Source organism: Pezoporus occidentalis, unplaced genomic scaffold (assembly GCF_034315485.1).
Source record: "Pezoporus occidentalis ecotype Australia unplaced genomic scaffold, CSIRO_AGI_Poc_V1 ctg192, whole genome shotgun sequence".
In the NCBI taxonomy this organism is placed as follows: Eukaryota; Metazoa; Chordata; class Aves; order Psittaciformes; family Psittacidae; genus Pezoporus; species Pezoporus occidentalis.
Window position 1 is genome coordinate 216,304 of NW_026913771.1, and position 26,275 is coordinate 242,578.

The 26,275-nt window shown below is 52.4% G+C and overlaps 1 protein-coding gene across 3 annotated transcripts; it reads left to right on the plus strand.

The window, feature by feature from the left end:
* The first annotated feature begins 223 nt into the window (after positions 1–223).
* LOC134162807 (uncharacterized) lies at positions 224–26,275 on the plus strand. 3 transcript variants are annotated; one of them, XM_062617044.1, is made up of 5 exons: positions 224–1,249; positions 9,564–9,734; positions 21,458–21,613; positions 24,661–24,753; positions 25,372–26,275. In XM_062617044.1, the coding sequence occupies exons 1-5, from the start codon at positions 1,121–1,123 to the stop codon at positions 25,381–25,383; spliced, it is 561 nt and encodes a 186-aa protein (XP_062473028.1). In that variant the 5' UTR covers positions 224–1,120; the 3' UTR covers positions 25,384–26,275. The 3 variants fall into 3 exon arrangements, with proteins under 3 accessions (XP_062473028.1, XP_062473027.1, XP_062473029.1); XM_062617043.1 differs by lacking the exons at positions 24,661–24,753; positions 25,372–26,275 and adding an exon at positions 22,002–22,288 and having other exon boundaries at positions 21,475–21,613; XM_062617045.1 differs by lacking the exons at positions 9,564–9,734; positions 24,661–24,753; positions 25,372–26,275 and adding an exon at positions 22,002–22,298 and having other exon boundaries at positions 21,475–21,613.

Genomic DNA, 26,275 nt, shown 5'->3' on the forward strand with positions numbered 1-26,275 from the left:
TCTCAAGATGGAAACTTCCCACAAGAAAGTGGAGCTTTCAATCAAATGTTGCTTGGGAGGGGGGAGGGAAAGGAAAAATGTGTCACTGGGGGGGTTGGTGAAGTGAAAACATCATTGTTTCCACACGTTTGGAATGGAAAGCTTCCATTTTTCACTTCCAAGTGATTTTCATGCTGACATTTCTTTTATTCCATATCGCCAGGCAGCTCTAAGTGTTAGAAACACTTTGAGCGCCATCTCCCACCTTTCCCACCTTCCCTTCCTTTTCCTCCCTTTAAGCAATTAGAAATAGTGGAATTTCCTTCAGGCACTAGTTATTTCACTGCCTCCTTGCCTCCAGCACAGGCTAAGGGCACGTTAAGCTTTCTTTGCATCCCAAATTGCCACCAAACCTTGCCCCTTATCTACTCCTCCCACCCTTGGAAGCACAACAGCGCTGAGCTGAACCCAGCTCTTGTCCCTTTTAAGCAGCAGCATGTGAGGGTGTTCGATGGCTGGAGACTCGGTGGTGGTGACCAGCAAACAGGGGAAAGAATGAGATTTATAGAGATGATTATGCAAAGGAAGTAGTGGCCCTTTTTTCCCCCCTTTCTCCTCATCTTGTGCAAATTACCCTATTATTCTGCTCCCTTAGGATGCCTGAGTGTCCTTATTTCTTCTTTTGAGCTAAAGTCATCCATGCATTAAATTAGTTCTCTGCCTAGAAATAGCTTGATTACCTTCTCCAAGCTACAGTTAATGTGGTGTTCTCTGAGAGTTTGAAAAAGGGGGCAAAAATGGGAGTGCAAGGAAGGAGCAGGGGCAGGATGGAGCCTGGTAGAAGATGGATTTGCCTCCAGTATGAGGTGCTGTGGGGCAGGAGAGGGGACACTGGCTGTCACCTGCATAGTGTGACCGGAGGGATCAGTCCCCTATTCCCTGGAAGCAGTCACCTTTCACAAGGACCTGTGGAATGGTGGGGCTGGACTTGGTGGCCCACTCGATCCTGTCCATCTCTTCCCACAGCACTGGGTGGATAATGGTATTTAAACTCCTGGCTCGCTCCGAATTGTGTCTCGATTTCTTGTCTCTTCCATGTTGATGCTGTGTGGAGCTCTAACCAAAGGGAAGGAGGAAGACCATGGTGGGATGCCCCATCCCAGCGTCGAGGGTCAGTCAAGAAAACTGCCAGAGCTCAGGATGTCCCAGGATCCCTCAAGATCCCCGATTTTCTTCCTTACCAGAAGTTGACCCCCCTCCTGCTTCCGAGGTGGGAATCCATTGCAGAGCTCAGCATATTTGAATAGTAAAACCTCACTTCTCTTAATGCATTTGCTGTAATAACACCCTGCAGGAGCAGGCGCGCATCCCTACCCCAGCCAGGAGCAGCTCTTCAACCGAGTGTGCAGGACCACAAAATGCATTCCCTCCTCTCCTCCTTCCTCTGAGAGTGTTCCCCCATTGCTGGGGACAGCCAAGCTCCTATTCCCTTCTCCACCTACAAGCCACAGCAGATTATCTCCCTCTCATCCCTCCTTTTTAGCCTGTAAGCAGCAGGAAAGGTGAGCGCTCAGCCCTGCTCCCCTCCAAGCCCGGTGCCTCTGGGCTGGCTGCAGCCCGCACCAGCTCCTGCTGGCCATCAGGATCGTCTCTGGCTTGCACTCCCTGCTGTAACATGCTCCCTGGTCCCCTGTTAACTGCGGCTGCTTTGCTTCTCTTCTCCCTCGTTCCCTTGCTGCAAAGCTTTTCCAAAGAGGCAGCGGGGGCTGAGCCCATGGCCCAGGAGGGGTTGTGCATCTCAGATAATGCCTTAGAAGGTGTCTCCTGCTATTTTGTGCTCATTCCTTTGTACCGCCTTGACATTTGTGCTAGGGTTTGGGGGGGGGTATTACTTTTTCCCTTAATTCCCCTGACTCTCGGGCAGGTGTCTGCTCCTGGCTGTTTGCAGGAGCCCCAAGAGCTGGTCTTGGATGTCAGCTGCTCATTCAGGGCCAATTATCCCTCCTTTCCCGCTGTGTTTCCCTGTATCCTCTGCCGAGCTACATCTACAGACACGGGGCTTCATTCTTCCTCTCCTTCCCAGTTACTTTGCTTCCCACAGGCCCCTCTAAAACCCCCTTCACTGCTTTTACTGACTGCTGGAAGTCATTTGAGCAAACCCACAGTGAAGGTGCGCGGTTGCTGTGTTCTCCCAAGACCTGCACCGCATCTCATTGATGCTCTTCCCCCTCTCTGGGAGCAGACCAGTTCTCCCAGTAGCCTGGGAGAGATCCCAGTATGTGATTCTCCCATGTAGAGCTGCTAAAGGAATCACTTGCAGTTACCCAGAGCCCAGGCTGCCTGCCCAGCCCGGCTGCCATCCAAGCAATCAATTCCCATTCAGCACCGTGCCCTCCCGTCCTGCTCTCCCAAATGATGACAAATGGAGCACCACATCGATGTGGATGGAGCAGCAAGCATCCACAGGAGGAATAATCACCCATTTGCCAGACAGGACAAGGCAGGGAGAGGCTCCTCAATGCAGATCCTGGTGGAGAGGCATTAGCAGGTGATGCTCTGGGGGTCCTTGGGGCTGCCATGTCTCCAGTGTGGTTGAGGAAAGGCTCCTCAGCCAGCAGTGGGGACAGTGTAGCATTGCTGGGTTCCAAACAGTGCCTCTTCAGCTTCCAGAGCAGCAGTGGGATGAGCTGCCACAAAGCCTCCAGGTGTTTGGAGGGGATGAGGTGAGCCTGAGGTCTTCTCCATGGTCTCTGTGGGAGAAAAGCCACAACTGGAGTGGGTTTTTGCACCATCCAGCCTGCCTTCTCCATATGAATTTGCACTCGGTGTTTCTCCTGGTGTTAAAGTTTGCTCACTGTCTCACTTCAACCAAGGCACAGAAGAGCTCCTTGCCATGGATGAGGAGGCGGAAGGATTAACTCTCCAAACAGGGGTACATCAGCACAGAAAACATCTCCAGGCTGGTCCCAGCCCCTTCCTGAATTACTGGAATTGAGATAAGCAGCTTTGGGAGAATCCAGTCCATGCCAAGAGGTGGGATGATGCCTGCATGTGGCTTCAGCTTCCCTCTTTTCTTCCTTTAATTAAGAAGAAAATGTCTCCCTCCAAAGTCATTAATTCCTAATGACACAATTAGAGCCACTAAAGAGGGGTAGAGAAAACAAGATGAAAAAGGAGGGGGGGGGGGAAGAAAAGGCACAAACCAAACCCAAATCCCCAAAAAACCCTCTGGCAATTTGAGACATTTGAAGCTTGAGAGAAATTAAGGAAATAATTGCTTGGTTTGAACTTCATTCTCATTCCTGCTGAGCCCACACAAGGGGGGCAGAGTGTGGATGGAAACTGCCTTTCCAGTGCTCCTCCTTTCCATCAGAGGAAGGAGCTCAGTCTGGCTCTCATGTAATCTGATGTTCCTGCTTAGAGGCAGACCCTGAGGCAGTGTTGCACATCAGGCTCCTTTTCTGCAGGCTGCCAACTTTCCATGCAGGAAACCTGGGTTTACCACCATGATCCCATAGTCCCATTTTTCCACATCTACTTTGCCAGCTCTGGCATCTCTTATGGCCTCACCCTTACTTCTCCATCTCCCAACCATCCCATCTCCCTAGATAAGAAATCACAGCTCTTCCCTGCTGCCCTGTCCCCTGTTCTGCTGGTGCCCAGCGATGGAGCGCTGCTGCCGGCTGAGGACAAGCAGGGACAACTCTTGGTGTTCAAAGCTAAAGCTCCTTGGTTCTGAAAGGCTGGCTTAAATTGCTTGAAGACTCTCTGAGAGATAGATTAAGGGCGTAGGAAGAGGGAAGCCCAGCAGAGCTGCTGGCTGCCTGCTGAGTGCTTATTATTTCTGTCAAGTGAGTGCTTTAACTGCGTAATCTCAGATTGAAATGGATTTCAGGAAGCGGGGGAGCAGGGCCTGCTCCTGCAGAGTCTGGATTGGGCAAAGAGCAAGTTTCAGCCTCTGTTGACAGTGAAAAGCAATCTCTGACCTGGAGGTGGGATGGAGCCAGAGCCCTGGGTTTGGTAGAGGAATGGGTGAAACAGGTCACCTCAGGATGGATCTCCAAGCTCCCTACCTCATTCTCCATCCCGGCTATCGCTGGTCCTCAGGAAGTGAAGGTACCTAAAGGTGAGCTTCTGCCCACTGGTAGGCATGAGGATTTGGTAGGTAGTTCCTCTCCTCTGGGGCCCATGAAGGACAATGGGGTTTCTGTAGATCCTGCACAATCCAGCAGTGCTTTAAGCTGTGTTGCAGAGGGGAGGCTTTTCTGCTTGCTAAGAGCTTGGGCACAAGTATGCCTGCGTGGTCTCAAAGGTGGTTAGTGTTCTTGATGGGTATGCAAGAAGGGTGACCCTGCTCCTCCATGCACAGCAAGGGACTGTGTCCTGCAGCCAGCCTGGTTTCCTTGTTCCCATTTCAGTGCAGAGCAGTTTCTAGGCAGGACATGCTGGAAATATCCCGGGGAAGGACTGAGACATGTCCACCTTGCCTATGACTCCGGCCTCTTAGCAAGAGCAGGTTCCTTTCAGCATGCAGGGGGAGATGGATCCTACCCACTCACTACATCTCTGTCTCACCTCCTCACCAAGACTTCACGGCCCCAGTGCCCAATGGTGATAGAGGAGGAAGCTTCATCCTTACTGTTCTCTGGGTGACCTGTCTTGCAGGCCACAAAACTGGTGGGCAGTCTCACTCCATCTCATCAGGAGGCTGCAAAGGCATCACCCTTGTCTTGCTCCCGATTGCAGCAGTCTTAGTGCAAAGCCAAGCCCTTTGCTCTGTGCTGAGTGGCCCTTGGATAGCCAACCTTATAAATGTGGCCAGTATTTGTCATGGAGGTTCCAGTGAAGGTCTATGTGTCCAGCCGAAGGCCAAATGTTCTCCTACTGGGACATGCTCTCAGCTCCGGTTCTTACCAGCTTTCTCCTTCTGGATCTCTAAGGGGTGTGCAAAAGAAGCAGGGAAAGACAAAAAGAGGGAAGGAAAATCCAAGTTCTTATTGACTGCTTGGTCCCTGCAGAGACTATGGCGAGTGGGGATTGGGAGGGGGAAAAGCTCCTACTGCATCGCTTTGTCTTCAAGCAATTATGTGCAAGTGAGTTAATCACAGGGTCACAGAAGCCATAACCATTAATTAATTCCCAGCATGAGCTGCAAAGATGAATTATTTCCTGCAGCAAACAGACGTGGATACCAGTGTGGCGAGGAACCCAGCTCCCACCAGCTGAGCAAGGGCAGTGCCAGCAGCTCCACCACAGATCCATGGGATGGACCCCAGGCCAGCCCCTTGCATCCCTGCCAAGCTCCAGGCTGTGAGGGTAAAAGCTTTCCTGCCAAATCACTGCTTTTGAATGGCTCTGATGGGGGGGGAGAAGGGGAATGGCCACCAAAGCACTCAGTCACTCCTGCAAGTGGTAGAAGGCAAAGGCATGTGGATCTGCTCCTCACAGAGCTGTGAGCAAGGGTAGGGAGCTGGATGGGTATCCATACGGAATGCTGCGGGTATCCCTGCTGTCCGTAATCCAGATGGATTAGGCTTGGTTATAAACCAAGGAGATCATCTCAGCAGCCTTTAGATGGGAAAAGCTGGGAAGCTTGTGCCAGGGGCTGTCTGCCCTCCTGTGCCACCCCAAGTGGATACACTGCCTATGGGATCTGTTCCTGTACTGTTATAATGGGGGAGAGGAAAGAGGTCATGGAGGAGTGGATGGGAGCATCTACATTATCTATTTAATACCTATTTTCACCTGAATTGCTATTTTAATAACTATCTGCTCTTGGAGCTTTGTAGAAAGCTCCTGTTAAATCCCAGATGCAGGCACATCTCCTGGTGAAATGGCTCTAAAGCCAGCCCAGGGCAAATGAAACCGTGCTGTAAATCCTGGCATCTCCTTGAAAACTGACCTTTTTTTCTGGATGCCTTTCCCTTTGGTATTTGCCCTCATTCGCCTGCATGGAGCAGTTATTCATTCACCCTTTTGGAGAGGGTAGGAAACCCTCTGAAAATCCATCTTGGTGCAAACTCTTCCCCGAAACTCAGATCACACCAGTTCAATACAAATTATGATTTGCTTTAGGCTGTGCAAGTTGGCTGCGTGCACACAGTTAAATTAGTTTAAAGCCAGCCTCTATTTATTTAGCTAAATGGGATAGGAATACTGCTAAAACCAAACTGAAATCATCCAGATTCCTCCTGGGCTGTCAGAGACTGTTCAGTGCAGGCACGGAGCTCTCCTCACCATGGCTCATCACCTCTGGGCTTTGTATTCCTTTATTAAGCCCCTGCTCTCCCCAGTGCTGTGGTCAGCTCATCCCAAGAGAGACCGACCCTTAAAGCCTGGTAGTGAATAGACCCAGGGCATCGTGACTGCCAGGAGGATGATCCCTTCCATGGACGTGCTCCCATCATCATAGACTCACAGAAGTTAGGGTTGGAAAGGACCTTAAGGTCCACAGAGAGCTTTACCCACTCCTTGCAGGGTAGGATCAACCCCTGAGATGCTCCTCCTTGGGATGCTGCATGCAAGTGTGGCTTCTCCTGTGTGACTTCCCTGGTGGCATCACACAGGCCCAGGTGCCATCCAGCTGCTGCCCCAGAGGCTGCTGCAGCCTGAGCCCTGTCCATCACCAGGACAAGCTCTGGTCCTGGTCCATTGTCCCCATGGCCAAGCAATATAAAATACGCCACTGCAGCTCAGTGAGAAAGGAGGTTTTTACACGCTCCTTCCAATAAGCATCATTTTAGGGCCTATATAAGGTTTTTTTTTTTCTTTAAAATCAGACAATTTTGGTTGCAAAAAAAAAAAAAGCCATTAAAAAGAAGTCAAAACATTTCACTTGAAAATGATCCAAAGGGAGCTGAGTGTCCTGAAGTGAAATATCTTTATTTGAAGGCATTGGAATGAAGCATTTCAGCTCATTCCAGATGCGTTCCTGGCTGCCTCCAGCCTGCTCAAGCTGAACTCCCCTGGTTCTCCTTTTGCTGGGTGTCCACCAGTTAATGCTGTTTGATACTGGGATGAGTGATTTTCTCATTGACACAAGCATTTGCACTGATTTAACTTGGTTAATTGCAAATCATTGCTGCTGTTACCTCCTGAATGAGCTCTTCAGGAATAAATGTGAAGCCCACACAATGCCTGGCTGTTGGCAGAGCTCATGACCCAAGGCACAGACCCAAAACCCCACCAATGTGTTCATAGCAGCCTCCCAGTGTCTGAAGGGGGCTACAAGGATGCTGGGGAGGGGCTCTTCATCAGGGACTGCAGTGACAGGACAAGGGGTGATGGGTTCAAACTGAAACAGGGGAAGTTCAGGTTGGAGATAAGGCAGAAGCTCTTCCCTGTGAGGGTGCTGGGGCGCTGGCACAGGGTGCCCAGAGAAGCTGTGGCTGCCCCATCCCTGGCAGTGTTCAAGGCCAGGTTGGACACAGGGGCTTGGAGCAAGCTGCTCTAGTGGAAGGGGTTGGAGCTGGATGAGCTTTAAGGTCCTTTCATCCCAACCCGTTCTGTGATTCTGTATTCAGAGCACAACAATCAACTCCAGACACGACAGACCTAAGATAAGGGAGCCTATTACAGCGCCCATCAAGTCTTGTGCTCAATCAGACACTCCCAAGAAAGCAGGGGCATTTTGCTCTAATTTCTCATCTCCTCTCATGCATTGAGACCTGACCTTTATGAGCCCTGCCCAAGCTCACCCAGCCCAGCATCACTTTGTGGTGTTTATTCTGCTGCAGCCAGCGCCCTGCTCCTAATGATCAGTCTCTTCAGAGCCACACTAACCTCTGCCAAGAGCACTTCATGAGCCTTATTTGCTGCCATCGTACAATGTAAGGAACAGGGGGATCTCACTGTGAAATAGGGAGGTTTGGATAAGAGCTGCCTGCGGTGGTGGCTTGGATGTGAGGAGCTGGGCTGGAAGAAGGAAGGGAGCGTGGGCAGGCTGGGGAAGGAGCTGGTGGCTTTTTAGTGACTTGAAAGAAGGGGGATAAATGAACCTCGAGCCAGAGGCAGTCACATCCCCAAGCCCAGTGACCAAATGGACAGGGAGGGAAGGCTGGTGGTGCTGTGGGGAGCAAAATTCCTCCTTTGCTTGGCTGAGGGGTGAGGATGGGGATGTCCGTTCCCCAGGACTGTTGGGGTGATACCTGGGAAGCTGCAAGGAGGGATGGTTGCGTGCCTTGTGGCTCATAGGAGGGTTTGCACACCCTGTCCACTCTGAACCAGTGCAAGGCTCTGCCTTGTCCTCTGCCCCCAGTGTGCTTGGGGATCAACCCTGAAAACCCATAGAGGCTCCTGGGGCTGCAGCACCCAGGAGCCGTGAAGTCCTAGGGCCATAGGGAGACCACGGGGCAAGGGGGGATCAACCAAACAAGGTGCTGGTCCTGCAAGGAGCAATAATCCCCTGCTGAGAAAGGGGATGGGATGCTCTGAACACTGCCAGCAAGAGAGCAGAAGGGAAGCCAGGCAGCTCCATGCTTTAAAAGAGAGAGAAAATGAGCTTTTGCAATATCCTCACCCATTTACACACATAAAACTTTCTAAATGCTAAGCCAAATAAAGTCCTCTTTATCGGTGTATGACCACTTAAGGCTCTTTCAGGCAGATTTAGAATGAATTAGTGCTTTTTCTAACTACAAATAGGAGCAGAGTGAAATGTCTTACTCCCATCAACCCACATGGCTCCTGCCTTAACCCTTGCAGGGGAGGGGAGGACCCAGCATGGCCCAAGGTGCCTCCCGGTACAAGGTCTGGTGTGAAAGCTGCTGCTTCCCACGGATCCTGTTGGTTCTGGGCCAGGTTTTGCTATGGTGAATCAGCTCCGTAGCATCCCGATGCTCCCCTTAAGTACTATGCAGAGTCATGCCGCTTTTTGGAGCGTGGGGGAGCCTTCCCTGTCTCACTTTGCCATCGCCAGGACACTCGCTCCAGCGGTGAGAAAAGGCCACTGTGCCTTGTTGTAATTGCAAATTGGCCACTTGGTCAGGATGGTGCTGGGCTCTGAGCCCCAGTCCATGCCCACGGCCAGTGTGGCCCCTCCTGCTGAATTGAGATGGTGACTTGAGGACCTGGAACAAATCCAGCCGGGCAGGTTTGGGACACAGGGACAGGAGCCGTAACTCCAACACAGCACCTTTCTCCTTGTCACAGCCTGCACAAGAGGAATGATGGAGCCAGGAGAAGGCAGCTGGGAAGCGATGGGGTGATGCATGCCCTCACCTCAGGAGGTGACGTGCAGCTCCATGCACAGGTGTAGTTCTGGGTGCTTTGGGTCTTTGGTTTGGGGGCCCAAGTTTGCATCTGAGCTCTGGGAAGCTGGAGCACATCCATCGTGCTTGCACAGGATCGGTGTGGTCACGTCTCCAGGTCACCATCCCCACCATGTCCACTGTTCCCACATAGGGCAGAAAACCTCTGGGGCTGAACCCCAGGGGAGCACCCAGCCCATCAGACAGCTCAGGACCCCTGTCCCCCCCTTGTTAGCAATTAGTTGCCTGATTTAATTGCTCTCCAGTCTCGAGTCTGGGTCGGGCTGTTTGAGGAATGCTGATGTTTCACAAAGCTTTTCTGCTGTTGTTTTGCAGGGAATGGGGAAGCGGCCGTTGGAGGCTTCATGGCTAAAGTTATTTATAGAGATTAATGGCTGTGGCTCTGGGTGCCTCCAGGAACGGAGTCACCATATGCTCCTGCTTCTCAGCACACACATGTTCACCTTGCACGCACCTACGCGCTGCTGCTCACTGCTGCTTGTGGAGGTGGGTTTGGGGTGCCCAGTGAGGATAAAGTGGGGCACGGGGGCTCCAGGGGGGACCCCACTGCATGGGAAGGGTGCTGGGAGGAGAGGGGCTCCCATTGGGATGCTCCGACCTGGTCCAGTCTGGGGGTGTTTGCTTTAGGGATGCTCTCACATCTCTCCCTGTCTGATGGGGCTTGTAGGAGGGGTGACCAAGCCCCCGGTGTCGGTCCAGCCACCCTTCCTTCTTCCCCTGCCTTGCCAGGTAGTCCTGTGAGCCCTGGGAGTGTCCTCCTGACATACTCCAAACATCCCCAAGGATCCCCAAAATCCCAAGCTCACAGGTCACTATGGGGTGCCTTCCCAAACCTCATTCCCTGAATACACAGGCTGCAATGAACCTGGGCTCTCCGGGGCTTGCTGGGCACAGCACTGGTGCTTTTCAGTTGGGATCTGCTGAGATCAGCAGGAAACCAGCTTTGTGAATGGTCCCTTAGACCACTCTGCAATGGTTTCTCTCTGCTCCTTTCACTGGGACCCATCACCCATGCAATTCCTGGACAGCTGGATTCCCCATCCCAGGTTCTGTCGTTAACAGCTCTGCAAGCTGCCCAAGGAGGGAAGGGGTTTGGGTGAGCTGGCCCATGAGCCAAAAGCTCAGGGAAGCAAACAGCCTCTCCAGTTTGCATCCCATGCTTTCTCCCAGCAGGTGATGTGGGATGGTGGTGGTGAAGAAGCCACTCAGATGTTATTCCTCTTGGAGGCCATCCTTGTTGAGGCTACCTGCAGTTTCTGTGGGATGCTGGCACCCCGGATGTACGAGGCCCAGAAAGGCTGGGAAATGACACACCAGTGGCCATTAACTGCCAGGCATTCAGCACGCATCAAGCGATGGCACCCAAACCACCGCTGCCGATGGTGGAGGTGATCTGGGCTGTTTGAGAAGGTGAAGATCTGAAGCCAAATCCATCCCTGACAGGTTCACCTTCAAAAGAGGCATCACTGCTGCCCTTCTAGAGTCCTGCTGTTAATAAGGGGCCATTAGCAGAGCAGCTGCTGGAAAGGGCCTCCTGAGTCCCACCATGTGAGAGCCATATGGAGCGGGATGGGTGGGTGGAAGAGGGATGTGAGGAGCCTGTCAGCATCTGCCGAGCTGGGGTGATCTGCGAGGCATCCTCTGCCACATGGCAAGTGATAAATGGTGCTAGGAGCAGGGCTGACATCTCTGTTTGCTCCTCTTCGTTGTGTAGCTCTTGGGAATCATCATGCATTGGGCTGGGGCCTTGAGCCTCTCCCACATGTGTGTGCTCCCATGGAGCCAGTGGGAAGTTTGCCTTGAAGCATTGCTTCAGTTGGGGATTTTCAGGATGCTCTTTTGCACTAGGTTAATCTTCCACACTCGAGCAGACTCCAGTTCCCAGCGCTGACTGAGAGGAGAGCTTTCCCATTGGTGAGGAATGGATTCCTTCCCAAGTTCCTCCTCAGTACCCACCAGGATGAGAGGAGAAATGCACTGCATCTCCAGCTGGGTATGGAGGACCCTCTTCGACCCTTCACAACCCACTTGGCAGTCTGTTAACACCAACTCCACTCTCCTATGTTCATTGATTTTTGAGAGCTCCTCCTGGACCATCCTACAGGATTCAGAAGCTGTCCAGGTCTCTTTATTTATTTAATGCATTTTCTTATTAAAGACCACTCTCTTCCCAAGGCCAAAGCCAACTCTTCGAGCATTTCCTTTTCACTCAAGGCAAATGGAGCTCAGTTGGAAAGAGCCCCCAAGGCAGGAGGGAATCCCACATTCCCTGATCCCAGCTTTCCTCTGCTGCACAGTACAAAGCAATTTGCAAGTCCTCATTCACAACAAAGGGAAAGAAAGTCCAAGAGCTGAGTTTAGATTCACTTTCTCCTTGATAGAAGGCAGTGGCTTGTGGCTTTTGTTCATCTTCAGCCCCTGTTTCAATGAACAAAACACCACACATGAGCTGGTTGAATTCCATCAAGCAGGAAAGCAGCAGTGGTAGGAGACCAGTCAGATGCCTTTTTGTGCCCATCAAAGGGAGATTGGTGCATAAACAACAGGTAGGGATGTCTTAGCATCACCTTCTCTTGTTGCTCTTTCACATGCTCCTCTGAGCATCATGCCGGTCCCCACTGCTCCAAGAGCATGAGGCCCCATGCCTCAGCTCCAAGTTGAGACCTGGCTGCTGGGAGCTGTCCCAGACCCTTCCATGCTGCAGGAGCTCCATTTTCTCCCAGGAAAAACAGAACTCCCAAAGAGGTTTTGTGCAAAACAAGAATCTTTTCTTCCCTCTCCTAACAAGAGCCACAAGTTTGGGTTTTACTGGTGGGTCTGGAGAGGCTTTCTGTGGAAAGGGGTGAATGGAGACCTTTAACTCACCTCCCACTTCCATCCCTATTTTCCTGATGTTAAAATAACCCAGTTCTGGTCTCCATGCAAGCCTCATCCTGCATCGCATTGCTGCTAACAACAGGATCCAGCTATTGTCACCTTGCCCTGGGATGGCTTCCATGGGCTCAGCATGATGTTGAAGGCAAGGAATTGGGAGGCTTATGGGGAATGGGAGGAGTGCGGAGGGTAAGAGAGGAGCCCAAATGAAGTCCAGCCCCACTCGGTCCCTCCACAGCTGCTTGGACCATCTGGAGGGCGGCAGTGTCCTCTCACTGATGGGGCATCAGTGCAGCGATGGCATCCCTGCAGTGTGCAAATGAAGGGTGCAATTGGGTGCATCAGTCATCAGTGCAACACAAAGGGACTCGGGCCATGGCTAGCTGCCTCCCTCCATAGACGTGGGGCACAGCTCTGTTCATGCTCCCAAAGAGCCCAAACTCTTGAGGTCACTTAGTGAGGAATGGTCCTGGCTCCCAGCCTGTCCCGGTGACCTTGTGCCTTGTCCCAGTGCTCCAGGCTGTCTGCAGCATCCCAGCTCCCTGTGAGCCAGCCCAGCCATGGCAACCAGCAAAGATCTCAGCTGCTCTCTGCTCCCCGACCCCACCACAGCCCCGGGACATTGTGCTCATGGGGACTCGCCACCCCGCAGTGACCCTTTCTCCATCCATCACCCCTGCGTTTCCTGCTCCCCTTCTCATCCCCCGCCACATCTGAGCCATCAGAACAATTTCTCTGTGCTTTATCTTCGCAGCCCTGGGAGGCAAAATGCCTGAAACCCCATGACTGCATCTCAACTGATGTGTTTCTCACTGGTGGTTGAGGAAAAAGGGCTGGGGCTTGTAGCTGTGATGAGTAAGTAGCGGTGAAGGATCCAATAACAACGAGCAAAAAGGGGATCTAAGGGAGGTGATGGATCAAGACTTTGCCTTGGCTGACTGCTCATGCAAACTGCACCAAGTGCTGTGTGCCATGGTATGGCAGGAGATGGGACTTTTGTGCCCAAACCCTGGGCAGAGACAGCTTTCCTTGGGGAAACAATCCTTTTTACACAGCTCAGAGGAAAAGCAGATTCCCACCAGCCTCATTGACTGCTTTTTCCCGTCTCCAATACATTATTCCTTCTGAAAAGCCATTCTTTTTCCACTTCATCCACCAAGCTTTGTTTGCTGTTACAGGGCGATAGTCCCTTCAGTTTTGCTTTTTAACCAATTTCTCCTCTGAAACTTAAACATATGATTTTTAGCTCATGGAGCCATGACACCTGGTACCAGACACCAATCTGTGCTTGCGTGGCTCGTGGCCAGCAGCTCTCTTCCTTGCCAAGGGTTACATCTGCATCCAAGGAATCGCACCCCCGGATGACAGCTCAGGATGCTCTTTGCCTCTTGTAGTCCTGCACGGGGTAGTCTGGTGCTGGCACCAAGGTGTAATGGGAACAGCACCCCAGAAGTTGCTCTGGGAGATGGGGTGTCCTTCTTTATCCCTTTGCACTGAGCTTGTAGCTGCAGATGGGCCCAGCTCAGAGGACTGATGGACTCACAGCTCCTGGGCTAACATAAGCCCGTATGCCTGAGCTAACACAAGCCCAGTCCCTCACTTTCCCAGCCACACCAGAAAGTTTCCTCCTTGCGGTGTTTTGCCTTTCTAGAACTGATGCAACCTGAGTCACCATTCCTATCTTCTCGTGGTCCTAATTCTGCATCCTCATGTGATGCGGGGATGAGCTCTTCCTCTGTACTGACTGCCTGAGAGCCAGATCTGGTGGGAGATGAACAGTTTTCTGTCCCCAAATCCCATGTACCTCATAGCTCGTTGTAGGAACGAGCCTCAGATCCTCTCCCTGCTGCTGGTACCAGAGCAGAATCCCTGCCCTGAGCACCAGCAGCCTGCTTGCTCAGCTGGGGAGCTGGGGACCAGCTCAGCCACAGGGGCAGACCCTGGGCTCCTGTGGCTGAAATCAGAGTCCTCCTCTGTGCCATGCGCATCCTTGGGGAGTGTCTTTGCTTCTCCCACCTTGGAACAGGGCTCAGAAATTGGGTGCCCCAGGATGAGAACACCTCCTGCAGGAGCCCAGGGCAAGGGATGGAGCCGATGAAGCACTCGGGTGTGCTCAGGAGCCTTTTCCCTTTCCTTTGCCCTAAACCCCAGGCTGGGTCATCACAAGATTTATCAAAGCTCCCAGTGATCTCCTCCAGGGCTTTGGAGGGTGCTCACTGGAGCAGATGCTCTGGATTCAGGGATGTTTCTGCCTCATCTCCATTGCTAAGCCCCACAGAAACCCTTCCTCTGATTTATTGTCGCACTGTCACCGCTTGTCCCCGCTCCAGATCAGAGATCAGAGGCTGAAGCCAGAGACCACCAGTTCCTCCCTGAGCCGGGCTTCATATTCCCCAAACCACAGGAAGGGTTTCTCCTCTCCCTAAGTCTAGTGCAAAGCCAGGACATGCCATAATATAAAGGGAGAAGCAAAGGCAGTTGTTAAAATCACTGCACTCATGAGGAAAACCGGTCCTGTAAGAACAGGGCTGGGCTGAGCCTCACCTGCAGCCTACCTGGTGATGGGCTGGGGCAGGATCAGGCCCTGCTGGCAGCTCCCTATAAGAGGGTTCCTTGGATTCTTAGTGGGCTTTTGGCTCCTGGGTGCTGGTGAGTATGTTTGGCACTGCAGTAACAGACCTATTTCTGGTGCTGCCTTCTGGTGCTGCCAACAGGACAGGCTTTTCTGGGGGATGCTGGGGATGCTTCGCTCTCGTTGCAGCCGAAGGGGATGAAGCCAATTGCATGACTCAGGGTGGTCTAAGGAAAAGTGCAATGCAAACAGGAGGATGTTGGCTCCCACCTCCTGTCTTTCCTGCTGCCAGAGTTCATCCAGCCGCTTCCTTGAGCTCAAAACCTGATGCTAAAAATGCTTCAGGAAACTTGGAGGTGCTGGTCTCAAATTGCCTTATTCTGAGCTTTTTCCATGCTTTTTTTGTTTCCACTTGGTTGCTTTCTCCCTGTACAGTGAGGCTGCAGGAGCTTCCCTGCTCTCTAACAGGGATTTCCATCCATCCACCTCCATGTGTGGATGGATGGGGCTGGTGGGGAGAGCAGTGATGAGCAGCACGCAGTGGGTCAGAGCTGGGCAATGACCCCTGGGAGCAGCCACATTTCCACCAGCCCTGGGCTGTGCTTGGTCCAGCAGGGAAATACTCCTCTTTTCTCATCCATTTCCTCCTCTCTTCCCATTCATCTCATCCTCTCCACTGGCTGTGATGCAGGATCCATCCTGAGCTGCCAACAAGGACATTTGCCCTGGGCAGCTGGAGCATCCCCATCCTGGTGCCAAAGATACTGATCCTGGGAAGCAGCACGATGCTCTCCTGCTGTATTTATCCTCTTGGCTGCTGGGCATGGTCAGAAGCAGAATATAGGGAAAGGCTGGATTTTGGGATGGCCTGTTGGGGTAGTTCTGTTTCACCAGCTGATACAGATCAGTAGGAAAGACAAGTAGGAATGTGGTGGCCTTTCCTCCATGTCATCCCTGGGGGAAACTGAGGCATCGCATCATATCCTACTGCTTCCCAATCATCTCCTCTTGCTTCCCACCCTGAAAAGAGAGGACCCAGGTGGCTGTGATGCAGAGAAAGACCCTCAGGAAAATCCACCCTGTCTGGTGACTTTGTTCCTTTCCTCCACCCACCCCCTGCCTGTTCTCTCCCATCCCTGGGGTACTTCCCCCTGGCACAGTGGGCACTGAGCTGCAGCCCCTGGTTCTGCTCTTCCGAGCAGCCCTTGTAACTGATTGGAATGCTTTCTGGATGCTGAGATACCCAGGTGCTATCGGACTTTATCTGCAATCAGTTGCATGTCTCAAAGAAGGGGAAGCAGGAAGCACCAGTGCTGGGTTTCATTCACCCACAGTGATGTGTGAGGGGGTGGTTGGCGTTTCAGCGGCCACTCAGAGCAGGCTGTTGGGGTTTTACCTATTCCAGCCTTTTTTGGCCCCCAAATAGCCCCACAGATCCATGGTAAATGCACAGCTCCATCCTTCTCTGGTGAAAACCACTTGTTGGAGCAAAATCCCAACAGCCCCTTGGTCCTTCACCCCGTTAAAGGGGGAATTTGGCCTCAAAACGGAGCCTTTGGAGCTGCCTGGGGACCGCCAGCAGCATCAGCAAGTTATTTCCTATATAACTTGGAAGGAAATGGAAAGGAGACAGGATGCATCACTGCAGAGCAGCGTTGTTCCCAGCTACTGAAATAAGGGGCATGAAGGGAAAGAAAGGGAATTTGTAATCTTGGAGGCAAAGAAAGCCTTTCCCTCCAGCTGATGCAGGTGAGATGGCAGGAGGGAGGCAGCAGATGGGACAATTTGCTACTGCTTTTCAAATGCCTTTCAGCTGCTCACCAGCCTGCTGTGCCCCAAGGCGACCTCATGTAGGTTGTAAGGATAAAGAAAGCCAAATTCCTTCTGGGAGATGATGCTGAATCCCAACACGGTCCAGCTAAGCCCTCAAATGGGGCGGGGGGACACGACCCACTTTGCTATAAACTCGGCAGAAACAGGAGCTCTTGCATTTGCTGTTTAAGACAATTTAATAAGGAACAAAAGATGTCAGGAAGATTCAAGCTTAGGTTTGAAACAAGCCTTTATTAAATCTCCTGAGCATTCACACCCGTGTTTCCTCGGCTGCAGCAGCAACGTTCAGTCGGATTCTGGGTGTAACAAGTGATATCTTAAGATTAAAGATATGTACAGTGCTTGGACAGAGCTAAGTGGAGACGGCAGGACAAGGACATTGGTCCTCCAAGCACACGTAGATGGTCTCTGTGCTGGAGCAGTGCAGGGCGGCACATACAGGGCTGCCTTGATGGAGGGTGTGGATGGAGGGAAGGATTCAGGTCTGTGCTTGTCCAGACCTTGTGTCTGGCCCCAGCCATAAGCATGGGACAGGAGGTGACCGGGTGGGTGAGAACGCTGCCCAGTGGCACAACCATGTAGCAGACCCCAGAGAATCCACAAGGGGAGAGCAATGGTGTGATGTCCCACAAGGGGAAGAGCTGTCTCTGCCAGGCTGGCCCCAGCAGACCCCAGTGTACTGAGACAAGGAGGCACAAAAGTACAAAATGTAATCAGTTCTAAGTAATGTTAAGGTTGATGGCTTTGTAATGGAAAATAACTGTGGTGCTTGGTTCAGGTCCTCAGGACCTTAGCACAAAAGGTGTGAGAAAAGCAGAACAGAAAAGCAGGAGCTGGGGATGGGAGTATCTGGGACTATCAGATGTCCAGGGTGGGCACAGGTAAGCTAACTGCTAAGGAAAAGGACAGGATGATTGCTCTGTTTGTGGTGTTAATAAACCCATTAAGCTGGTGAATCCACAAAGGGAGAGCGATGGTGTGATGTCCCACAAGGGGAAGAGCTGCCTCTGCCAGGCTGGCCCCAGCAGACCCCAGTGTACCCACTGCAGGCTGGGGTTTCCTTACCTGGGGCTTCCCTGATGCTTAATGCAAAAGCTTTTCCCTTGGGGACTGCTCCTAAATGCCTGTGGAGTCTCTGATGTCTGGTAAGGAAAACACCCCCAAGGTGGCCTTTTCCTCAGCAGAGTCATTACTTCTGTCTCTCACTCCTCTGCCAGGCTGAGGATTCTCATCACCCCTGTCAGGACATAATTCTCTTCCGATTCCTATTATTATGTCAAGTTTGGTTCAGCTCGCCTGCGAAGGTATAAAATGACAAGGGAAGACACGCTGCTTGTGTCGGGCACGGGGCGTGCAATTGCATAAAGCTCTTTTCCTCAGGAAAGCAGGCTTACAGAAGTCAAAATACCCTTTTCCTAGTGTTTCTGGGGAGCTGCGTTCCCTCAGCCCATCGCTGCTGAGCGATGGCAGCTCTCCAGCAGCATCCCCTCTGGGGACGCTTGCCCATGCTCTTGGAACCTCAGAACCCCTCCCAGGAGAAGCCTGCGATGAATGACCCATCCTTGAGTCGCCAAGAAGTCCATTGAGTCACAATGACCAAAGCCAGCCCTAAACTTCTCACCATGTGGTGGAGATGCCCTCACACCAGGGGGTTAAATGGGTTTTAGCAACAGGATAATTCTTCCTCTCCTCCCCTGCCAAATAACCTCTGTGGGGTGCAGAGCTCAGGGCTTTCAGGGCTTGGCAGCATCTCTCTTTTGAGGGCTCACCAGTTCACGGGTATCTCCGTCCCTTCCCGGGATGCACCGATGTCCCTGCTCATGTGCAGCTTGGCACTTGCCACCTGCCAGGCAAGAAGGAAAAGCAGAAGAAGAACTGCTTTAGAGGGTTAACCCCAGGGGAGCAGCGTCCATCCTTTGTCACCCTCCTGTCTCTGTAAGCAAGTGCTGGGGCTGGAGGAGGGATCCTGAGCGCCTGGATCCTTCTTGACTCTGCAACAAACTAGAATGAAATATTAAATGCTTTCTCTCCTTTTTAGCGTGCCTTATGCCTTATTTATGGCTCTCATTGAAGGCAGGGAGCCAGGGCAGGGACGTGGGCAGAATAATGCACTGGCTAAAGGTGAGGCAGGGAAATGATGGGTGAGGATAACTTCTCGTAGCAAAGCCAGGGCCGTGCTGGGGGGAGCAGGACAGGGGCCTGTCAGGGGTGGGGAGCATCATGGCTCAGGGCAAAGCGCACCTTGGGAGTTATAATAGAGAAAGCTTGAAGAAAAAGCAGGGATCTGGTGCTAAGTGAGGGCTGGGAGCTGAGAGCAGGACCCTGGTCAGGCTGTGCCTGGGCATGAGAGCATGAGCGGCAGTGTCCTGCAGGGTACCAGGGCACCGAGTGGAAGGTGATGGATGAGGACTGATGTGTGGAGGACAGCTCCTATGGGCTGCTTGGCCACTGTGGAGGGGTTGACAAAGCAACTGCAAGGAAAACTCTCTCCTTGAGCACTTGGAGGCTTTGCTTTTCTCACCCCATCCTCGCTGTCTGGGTTGCAGGGCTGAAGTTGAGCAAATGGAGAAGGGTGATGGTTGGGGTGAAGGTGTTGAGCTCCTCCGCTGCCTGAGGATCCACCCCTGAACCCAGTGTGCAGCTCATCTAAAGCCTACAAGCTATGTGGGGAGAAAAAACAAGTATCTCTTCTGGAGCACTTAGCAGCTTGCAGTCGCATGTGCTGCTTCCCCCTAACACAGGAAGGCAAGCACACAAACACGAGCCCTCGCTTCCTCTGGTGTAAAGCAGCCTCCTCTCCCAGGGAAGGAAAGCAATGAAACTACATCAGCATCCTCCACAAAACACCCGAATGCCCAAAGCAGCCAAGATCCAGCTCAGAAATAGAGCTCCAGTGCGTGAGGTGCTTTGATACCGCAGTGTGTGCGTGTGCTTGTGCACGGGAGCTCTGAGCGCGGAGTGGTTGTGTGCACCCTTTATAACTGCACGTGAGCGCTGGGCTTCCCCTAAAGGCATGGAAAGGGACCACACTTCTCCTTAGCATGCCAAGAGGTTGGAAAGCTAGAAATGGGAATTTCCCCCAATGGGAATGGTGCTCCACAGTGCAGGTCGTGCAGATGCTCTGTGCAGAAACCCTACTGGCTGAGCTCAGTGCCTCCGAGCAGATGTGGCTCATCCTACCACACCATCACTCACCCGCCTCACAGATGTCTTTGCTTAATAAGCAGCTTTTAGCCTTGTGCTGTGGGTCATCCCAGGTCTGAGTGCTTCAAAAATGGAATGGACCATGTAGGCCCGCACAAGCCAAAGGGATTTGCTGGCACTGGGGAGCTCCAGTCCAGTGCTTGACTGGGAGGTGGGGTTTTGGGGGCCTTTTAAAGTCTCTTTGAAACCTGGGATGAACAGCAGGGTTGATGCATGTTATATCCCTCGCTTTCCCTCCAGGAAACCCCATCTCAGGGCTTTGGATGCTGCAGCCCCAGCATTCCCTCAGTGTGGTGGAGGATCTGTGCAGGAGGTGGTGTGAGAGCCCCCAGACTCATGCACGCGGGATGCTTCAGTGCCAAGAGCTGGTGTTTTTCAGACAAGAGACTTTGAAAGGGAACGAGCATCCTACCTCTGACATCTCCACTGAGCCATATTATTAGTTTTGGCAATTAAATAGAAACCTGTTTGCAGGTGACAATGCTGTAAAAATAAGTAGGTACCAGTGCCAACATCATGAAAATCAGGCAGGAGAGCAGAGCTCAGGCAGCACACATAATCTGTGGGGAAATAAGTCTGTGAATAATGAATGTGCACTGGAAAAGTAAAATACATTATTGTGGGAAAGATAAGTCTATTAAAGCCTTGCTGCAGAGCCTGTGCTAGGGGTGCCCAAGAGATTACTGGGTTCTCTGCTCCGGGTGCAGCTCTCTCCTTCACATGCTCCGACCTCAGCATCCAATGCAGCGTCTCTGCAAGGTAACACCCTCCTTTTTAATCTCCTTGCACCTCCATGCAGGGCTGAGCTGACCCGAGATGCCCGGAGCAAGAGGAGGCAGTGAGGGCTTCAGTGTTGCTTTTCCATCGTGGTTTAAAGGTATTAGAGAAGGGCAAGGTGCAGGGCCTGGAGCACAAGTGGGATGGGGAACGGCTGAGGGAAGTCTGGAGAAGAGAGGTTCCTACAAGTGCCTGAGAGGAGGATGGAGCCAGGAGGGGCTGGGCTCTGCTCCCAAGGAACAAGGGATGGGACAAGAGGAGACGGCCTCAGGCTGCACCAGGGCAGGTTTAGATGGAGCTGAGGAACAATTCCTGCCCCAGAGGGTGCTCAGGCATTGGAACAGGCTGCCCAGGGCAGGGCTGCAGTCACCGTCCCTGCAAGTGTTCACACAGCGTGGAGAGGAGGCCTCAGTGCCATGGGTTAGGGGTGCTGGGCAATGGTTGGACTGGATGAGCTTAAAGGGCTTTTCCAACCCAGCTGATTCCATGATTCTGTGGCCTCTGTGGCTCTGGGAAGAGCCTGTGTTGTTCTGCACTGACCTGAAATGATTTGTTAGCAGTCGGCTCAGCCGTGGCAGGGGACCTTGTCTGCTCCCATTATGGCCCCTTCTGATCTGAGCTTGGTTTCCCTGTTGTTTTCCCCAAAAGAAAAGGGTTTTTGTTTGTGCTTCTCCTTCAGCGGAAGGGAAGTTCCAAAGGAGCAGTCACTTTGCATCACGATCTTGCCCTTCCATACAGGCTGCTGTGCTTCGGGCGGATATTGCACGTTTCTCTTTTAACTTCTCCAGGATGTGACTTGGGCAAAGCAAGGTGCAATGAGCTGTGGGGCCACCCCTGAGTGCCCTCCCGTTGTGGCTCATGGGGCCCTGGGCAGCTGCTGGCTCTGGCCATTGAGGGAAGGTTTCTTTGTTTGATATTCAAAGAGTAAGAATTGCTTCTTTTAATGCAGGTGCTTTCTCTATCCAGTGGAGGATGGAGGATCCATCACCTCACCTTGCCCAAACCCAGGCAGGACGCAGCGATGAAGCCACCCCAGGGGACACCCAGACCTGGTTTCATGGTGACTCCAGTCCTGGAAAACCATTCCAGATCCCAGTTCATGCTGGTGAGCTCAATCCCCTCTGAGGAGGGTGGGCACAGCTTCAGGAGGGATGAGGGGCTGCATTGACCACGGAAGCTCCCCAGGTTGATTCTTCACTACATGCTGGCTGGCAATGGAAGTTCTGCTTTTGGAGGCATTGCCTGAAAATGAGGGGGGCAAAACCACGGTGGAGGGGGAATAAGTATGAATTGAGCATGGGGAACTTCACAGGAAAGACACAAAGGGTAAGGACTTACTGCAGGGAGTGGAAAGGCGCCCTTGATGCCTTCTGCTTTGAAGATGCGATTGGAGACTTGATGGGTTCGGTTTGCTTTGGGTTGGTTTTTCTATAGGATGGGGCTTTTCTTTCCTTCCAGGAGGATATTTTTAACCTTCATCCGCTTTTTCCAAGGAGGTGGCAGCTGGGAACATTTCGGTTTATCTTTAAACCCTTTTGGAGGACAGGGACAGGAAGGCGATGCCTGCGACTGGGGCAGCTCTGGCGTGAAGGATGCCAGCTTGGTTGGGTGGGTGTTTCTGATGGTGAAAGCCTGGGTAACTGGGCTCTTAAAAGCCACATGCAGGGAGGTGGGTATTGATTTCCAAGCAGAAAAACCCATCTGCACCCTGCTCTAGAGCCATTTATCCAGCCATGAGTTTCCCCTGCCGTTTCCTCCTCAGCAAATGTCTATGAATCTGAATGCCTAAAACCCTAGGGCTTTTGGGGGAATAATCCCAGACCTGATTGTTTCTCCCCGTCCCAAGCCCACCCTGATGGTGCATCACTCCATGGGGTGCAAAGCAGCACCATGCCCAGGTAGCATCACCCTTGGTGAGCACGGCTCTGATCAGGGTTGTCTCTGTGGCAGAGAAACCTGCTTTGGGATGGTCATGTAATCATCAGGGAAGGGCAGGATGGCCCTTACTGGGCATGGGAGCCCTCTGAGCATCATTCCCTTGCTCAGATCTGCATCGAAGGAGCTCAAGGATGTTGTTGTAAAGGAGCCTGGGGTGTTGCACCCCACCACAGCACTCCGTGCCTGCACTGTGGCAGGGGGAAGCCTGGGTTTGCTCTGTCCCAGTGCGATGCTCACAGTCTCTATGGCAGAGCCACATCTTCCCCTCCTTCATGAGCTGCCACCCTCAGGGAGAGGCACTGGGAAGGTTTCTGCAGCAGAGAGGAAACCTCAGTTTTGTGATTGAAGAATGAATTTGATGTGTGATTTGGGGAATTGCGGGGGGGGGGGGGGTATGTGTGGAGGAAATGGCAGCTAGGATTATTGGGGGTAAAATAACATCAATAACGAGAGAGAGCAAGAAGGGAATTAGCTGGGGCTGCCTGTCAGCTTGCTGATTTAAGATTCACTTTGAAAACCTATTCCCCTTCAGGGGAAACACGTGCCTGCCCCATCGGCAGCCAAGCCAGCATCCTGCTCCCTGGGGGAGGCATCTGGGCAGGGAAGTAAATGATTGCAGGAGCTGCCGGTGTGTTTACAGCAAATCGGGGTTTTGCAGTGCTGAATCACTTGGGGAGAAGAGCCAGGCTGGCAGTGCCTGCTCCCCCATCGCATCCGAACACATGGAGTGCAGGGATGCAGGTTGCTCAGAGCTGGGAGCATGGCCAGGGCTTGGCGTGGTCACAGGGAAGATGCCACAGGGAGTCCCATGGAGAGGACCGGCCTTGGTGTGGGAATATGGGCACATCCCCCTGGGAAGAGCTTCAAAGGTTCTCTCTGCTTAAATACCTTTCCTCCTTATAGCCTCTGCTCTGCATTTCCATTTTTCAAACACCTTATAATCACACTAATTAATACGTTCTGGGATAATGCTTCCTGGCTTCCATCAAATTCAAATCAGCATTTATTAGCATATTGCCATGTCTGTGTTGTTTGTTCAAGTCCAGCATCACCTTGTACCTCATTATGACCCAGAACTATTGCAGATCTGAACTGTGCTGGGGAGCAGTGAGCTGCCATCCGTTTTCCTCCCAGTTTGGGTACCAGAGGAGCATCTTGCTAGCACCGTGCCCACATTCAGCTGCAGCCACCAGTTCATAGTCTATATTCACCCTCCTGTTCTCTTCTTGCCTTCCCTCCCCTTGTGTCAGCAGCAGTGATGGGGTGAGCTGGGACGGGACAGGCTGTTACTCCCAAAGCCCATTTATATCACAGTGGAGCATGAAGCAGCTCAGGCACCCTCCTGCTCTGTCTTTGTGAAGGCCCAGGGAGAAGGAGGGTGTCTGGAGGGAGTCATGGCAGGCTCTGCCCTGGGGAAGGGCTCTGGGGTGTGAGTCCATCAGACTTGGGGGTGAGGCTGCATCCCGCTCCCTCCTGCCATCTCTCACAGGAGGAACATGCATGTTTAACCCCTTTGACAGCAGATTTCTGTGCCCGGGGAGGTGAGAAGCTTTGGGAGCTTTACAACATAAATCACTCAACATTTTGGCTTTTAGGTTTGGGGTCCAAAGCCACCCCCCCAACACTCTGTCCCCTCCCTCCATCCCACTGACAAGCACAGCGAAGGTGCAACAGGGGTAACTGAGGAAGCTTTTTAGCACATTTACTCGTGTTCCCTGCGGAAATCCCTGCTGAAGAGCAAAGCCCTCCCTCCCCTCCCCTTGCCTGCTCCCAGCGATAGCAATAGCCGCAATCGCCGTGATCGATTCTTGGTGTCAGCGCTGGCCCCCGTGTGCCGGGGCAGGTCAGGCATCCGCGCCCCCAGCGCCGGCTGGGGTGAGGAGGAGAAGTCACCCAGATAACGATCAGAGCCATTCATCATGATTAGAAGTGCCAGGGCGGGTTGGAGCAAACACACCCGAGCTCATCTCGCTGTCGAATCGAGGTGCCCCGGGGCTGAGCCCATCCGTGCTCCACATCAGGCTGCTCTGCATGGGATGGGGGGGATGTGATGTGCCCCCTGGGAAGGGGCCGAGAGGCTGGGAATCAATGGGGGGGGGGGGGAAGGTTGGTTTGTTTTCTGCTGAAGTTTAGGGTTTTTTTAAAAGATCTATATATTTGAGCTGTGCCCTTGTGCAACAATCACTGTCTCCCTCTTCCTCTCTATCCCTACAGCAGCAGCTCCAGGACCACCATCACCTCTCACTACCTGATGCAGAAGCCTCCAGCAGGGCCAGCAGGCAGCATGGGCTGCAGCCTCACACCGAGGTTAGCACTGCCCTGATATTCTTCCAGCAGTGGTTGTTTGCACAGAACATCTCAGAGACTTTTCCTTTTGCCCCCCCCCTCCATCACATCATGTTCTCCTGAAAACATTCCCAAAACATTTGTGGGGCCTTTTTCCAGCTCTCTGGCCAGTTAAAAGGGCAAAAATTGATCTAACTCCACTGGCTGCTCGGTGCATGAGGACTCTGCTGCTGTTTTAGCTGTATCAGCTTGGGAAATGGATCCTTCAATCAGTTTAACCCCAAGGCTTGATGTAATTTCACTACTGCCTTCTCTCTGAGGTGCTTTTACAGCTGCTCTCTCTAAGTATTTACAGGCAAGGAGAGCAGCAAAGTGAGAGGAGACTTGGCTCAGTTTGTCCCCATCGTGAGCAGCAGCTCAGGGGTTGGCACATGGGGCTGTTCCCATGGTGGCACCCATCCTGCTCACTGTCAGGTCGAGGAGCTTATTTCAACACCAGCAAAAACCTGAAGCCCTGGCAGGAACTATGGCATTTCCTGGGCCTTAAGGCCATTCCTTTGGGTGGGAATTGAAATTGCTGTGGGTGCAGCTCCTCGCAGGGATGCTCTCTGACCTCCACTACCCTTTCTGTCCCTCCAGTCCTCTCTTTAAGGTCCAACATCAAGTATCCAGAGGGGAAAAACCACCCTGGCGATGAGGGGAAGTGCAAACCAGGTTGTGATGCTGCAGGAGAAGGCACAGGCATGCCCATGGTGAGATCTCCACGTGCTGCAGAGCTGATGCTTTTCTAAGGTCAGTTTATAATTGAGTTAGATGTTGTCTCTGTCTCTGTTCATAAAAACTATTCTTGGACAGGCCTCTGAAGCTGAAACTGCCATAAATGCTATGTTACATCTTTAAACAAATCAGTCAAGTGCAGAGCAGGCCACAGAGTTAGGGATACGCTTAAATCTGGAGTCAGTGAGGCAGAAGGACCTGCTTGAAGTTAAGCATGAGCTTAACTGCTCTTTGGGATGGCCCAAGTTTGCTGAATCCAGCCCTGCAGAGAGCTTTTTTAATCTAGTTTGTTGCACATTGTGTGTAACAGGCAACTTCTTTCCTCTGAACCAACAAGTAATTATTAGCAATGTTCTTTAGCAGTAGCATAAGAGACACCGGTGGTGCTCTGCGGTGGTGTCTGTTCCAGCTGTACTTGCAAGGTCACTGGCATTTTGCTCCCTATATATAAGTGGTCAACTAAGGCAGAACGGGGGCTGCGGTTCAGACACCTCTTTTAGAGCCATCTCCCACAGAGGTGTGTTGGAGTGGGACCAACACAGCAGCCAGAAACCCAAGAGGGGCCAGAGCATCATCCCTCTCCTCCATCGCTTGTCCTGCACTCCTGGGCTGCTCCTGTTGGTAACTCCAGCAGTGTCCCAGGTCTGAGGGCAGTGTTGTGGTGTTGTCTGGGGATGCTCAGGCAGCAGGGGTGTAGCAGAGCCAATGTCCCACCTGGGGCTGCAATGACAGCCTCATCCTTCACCACTGGGGATGTTCATCCTCA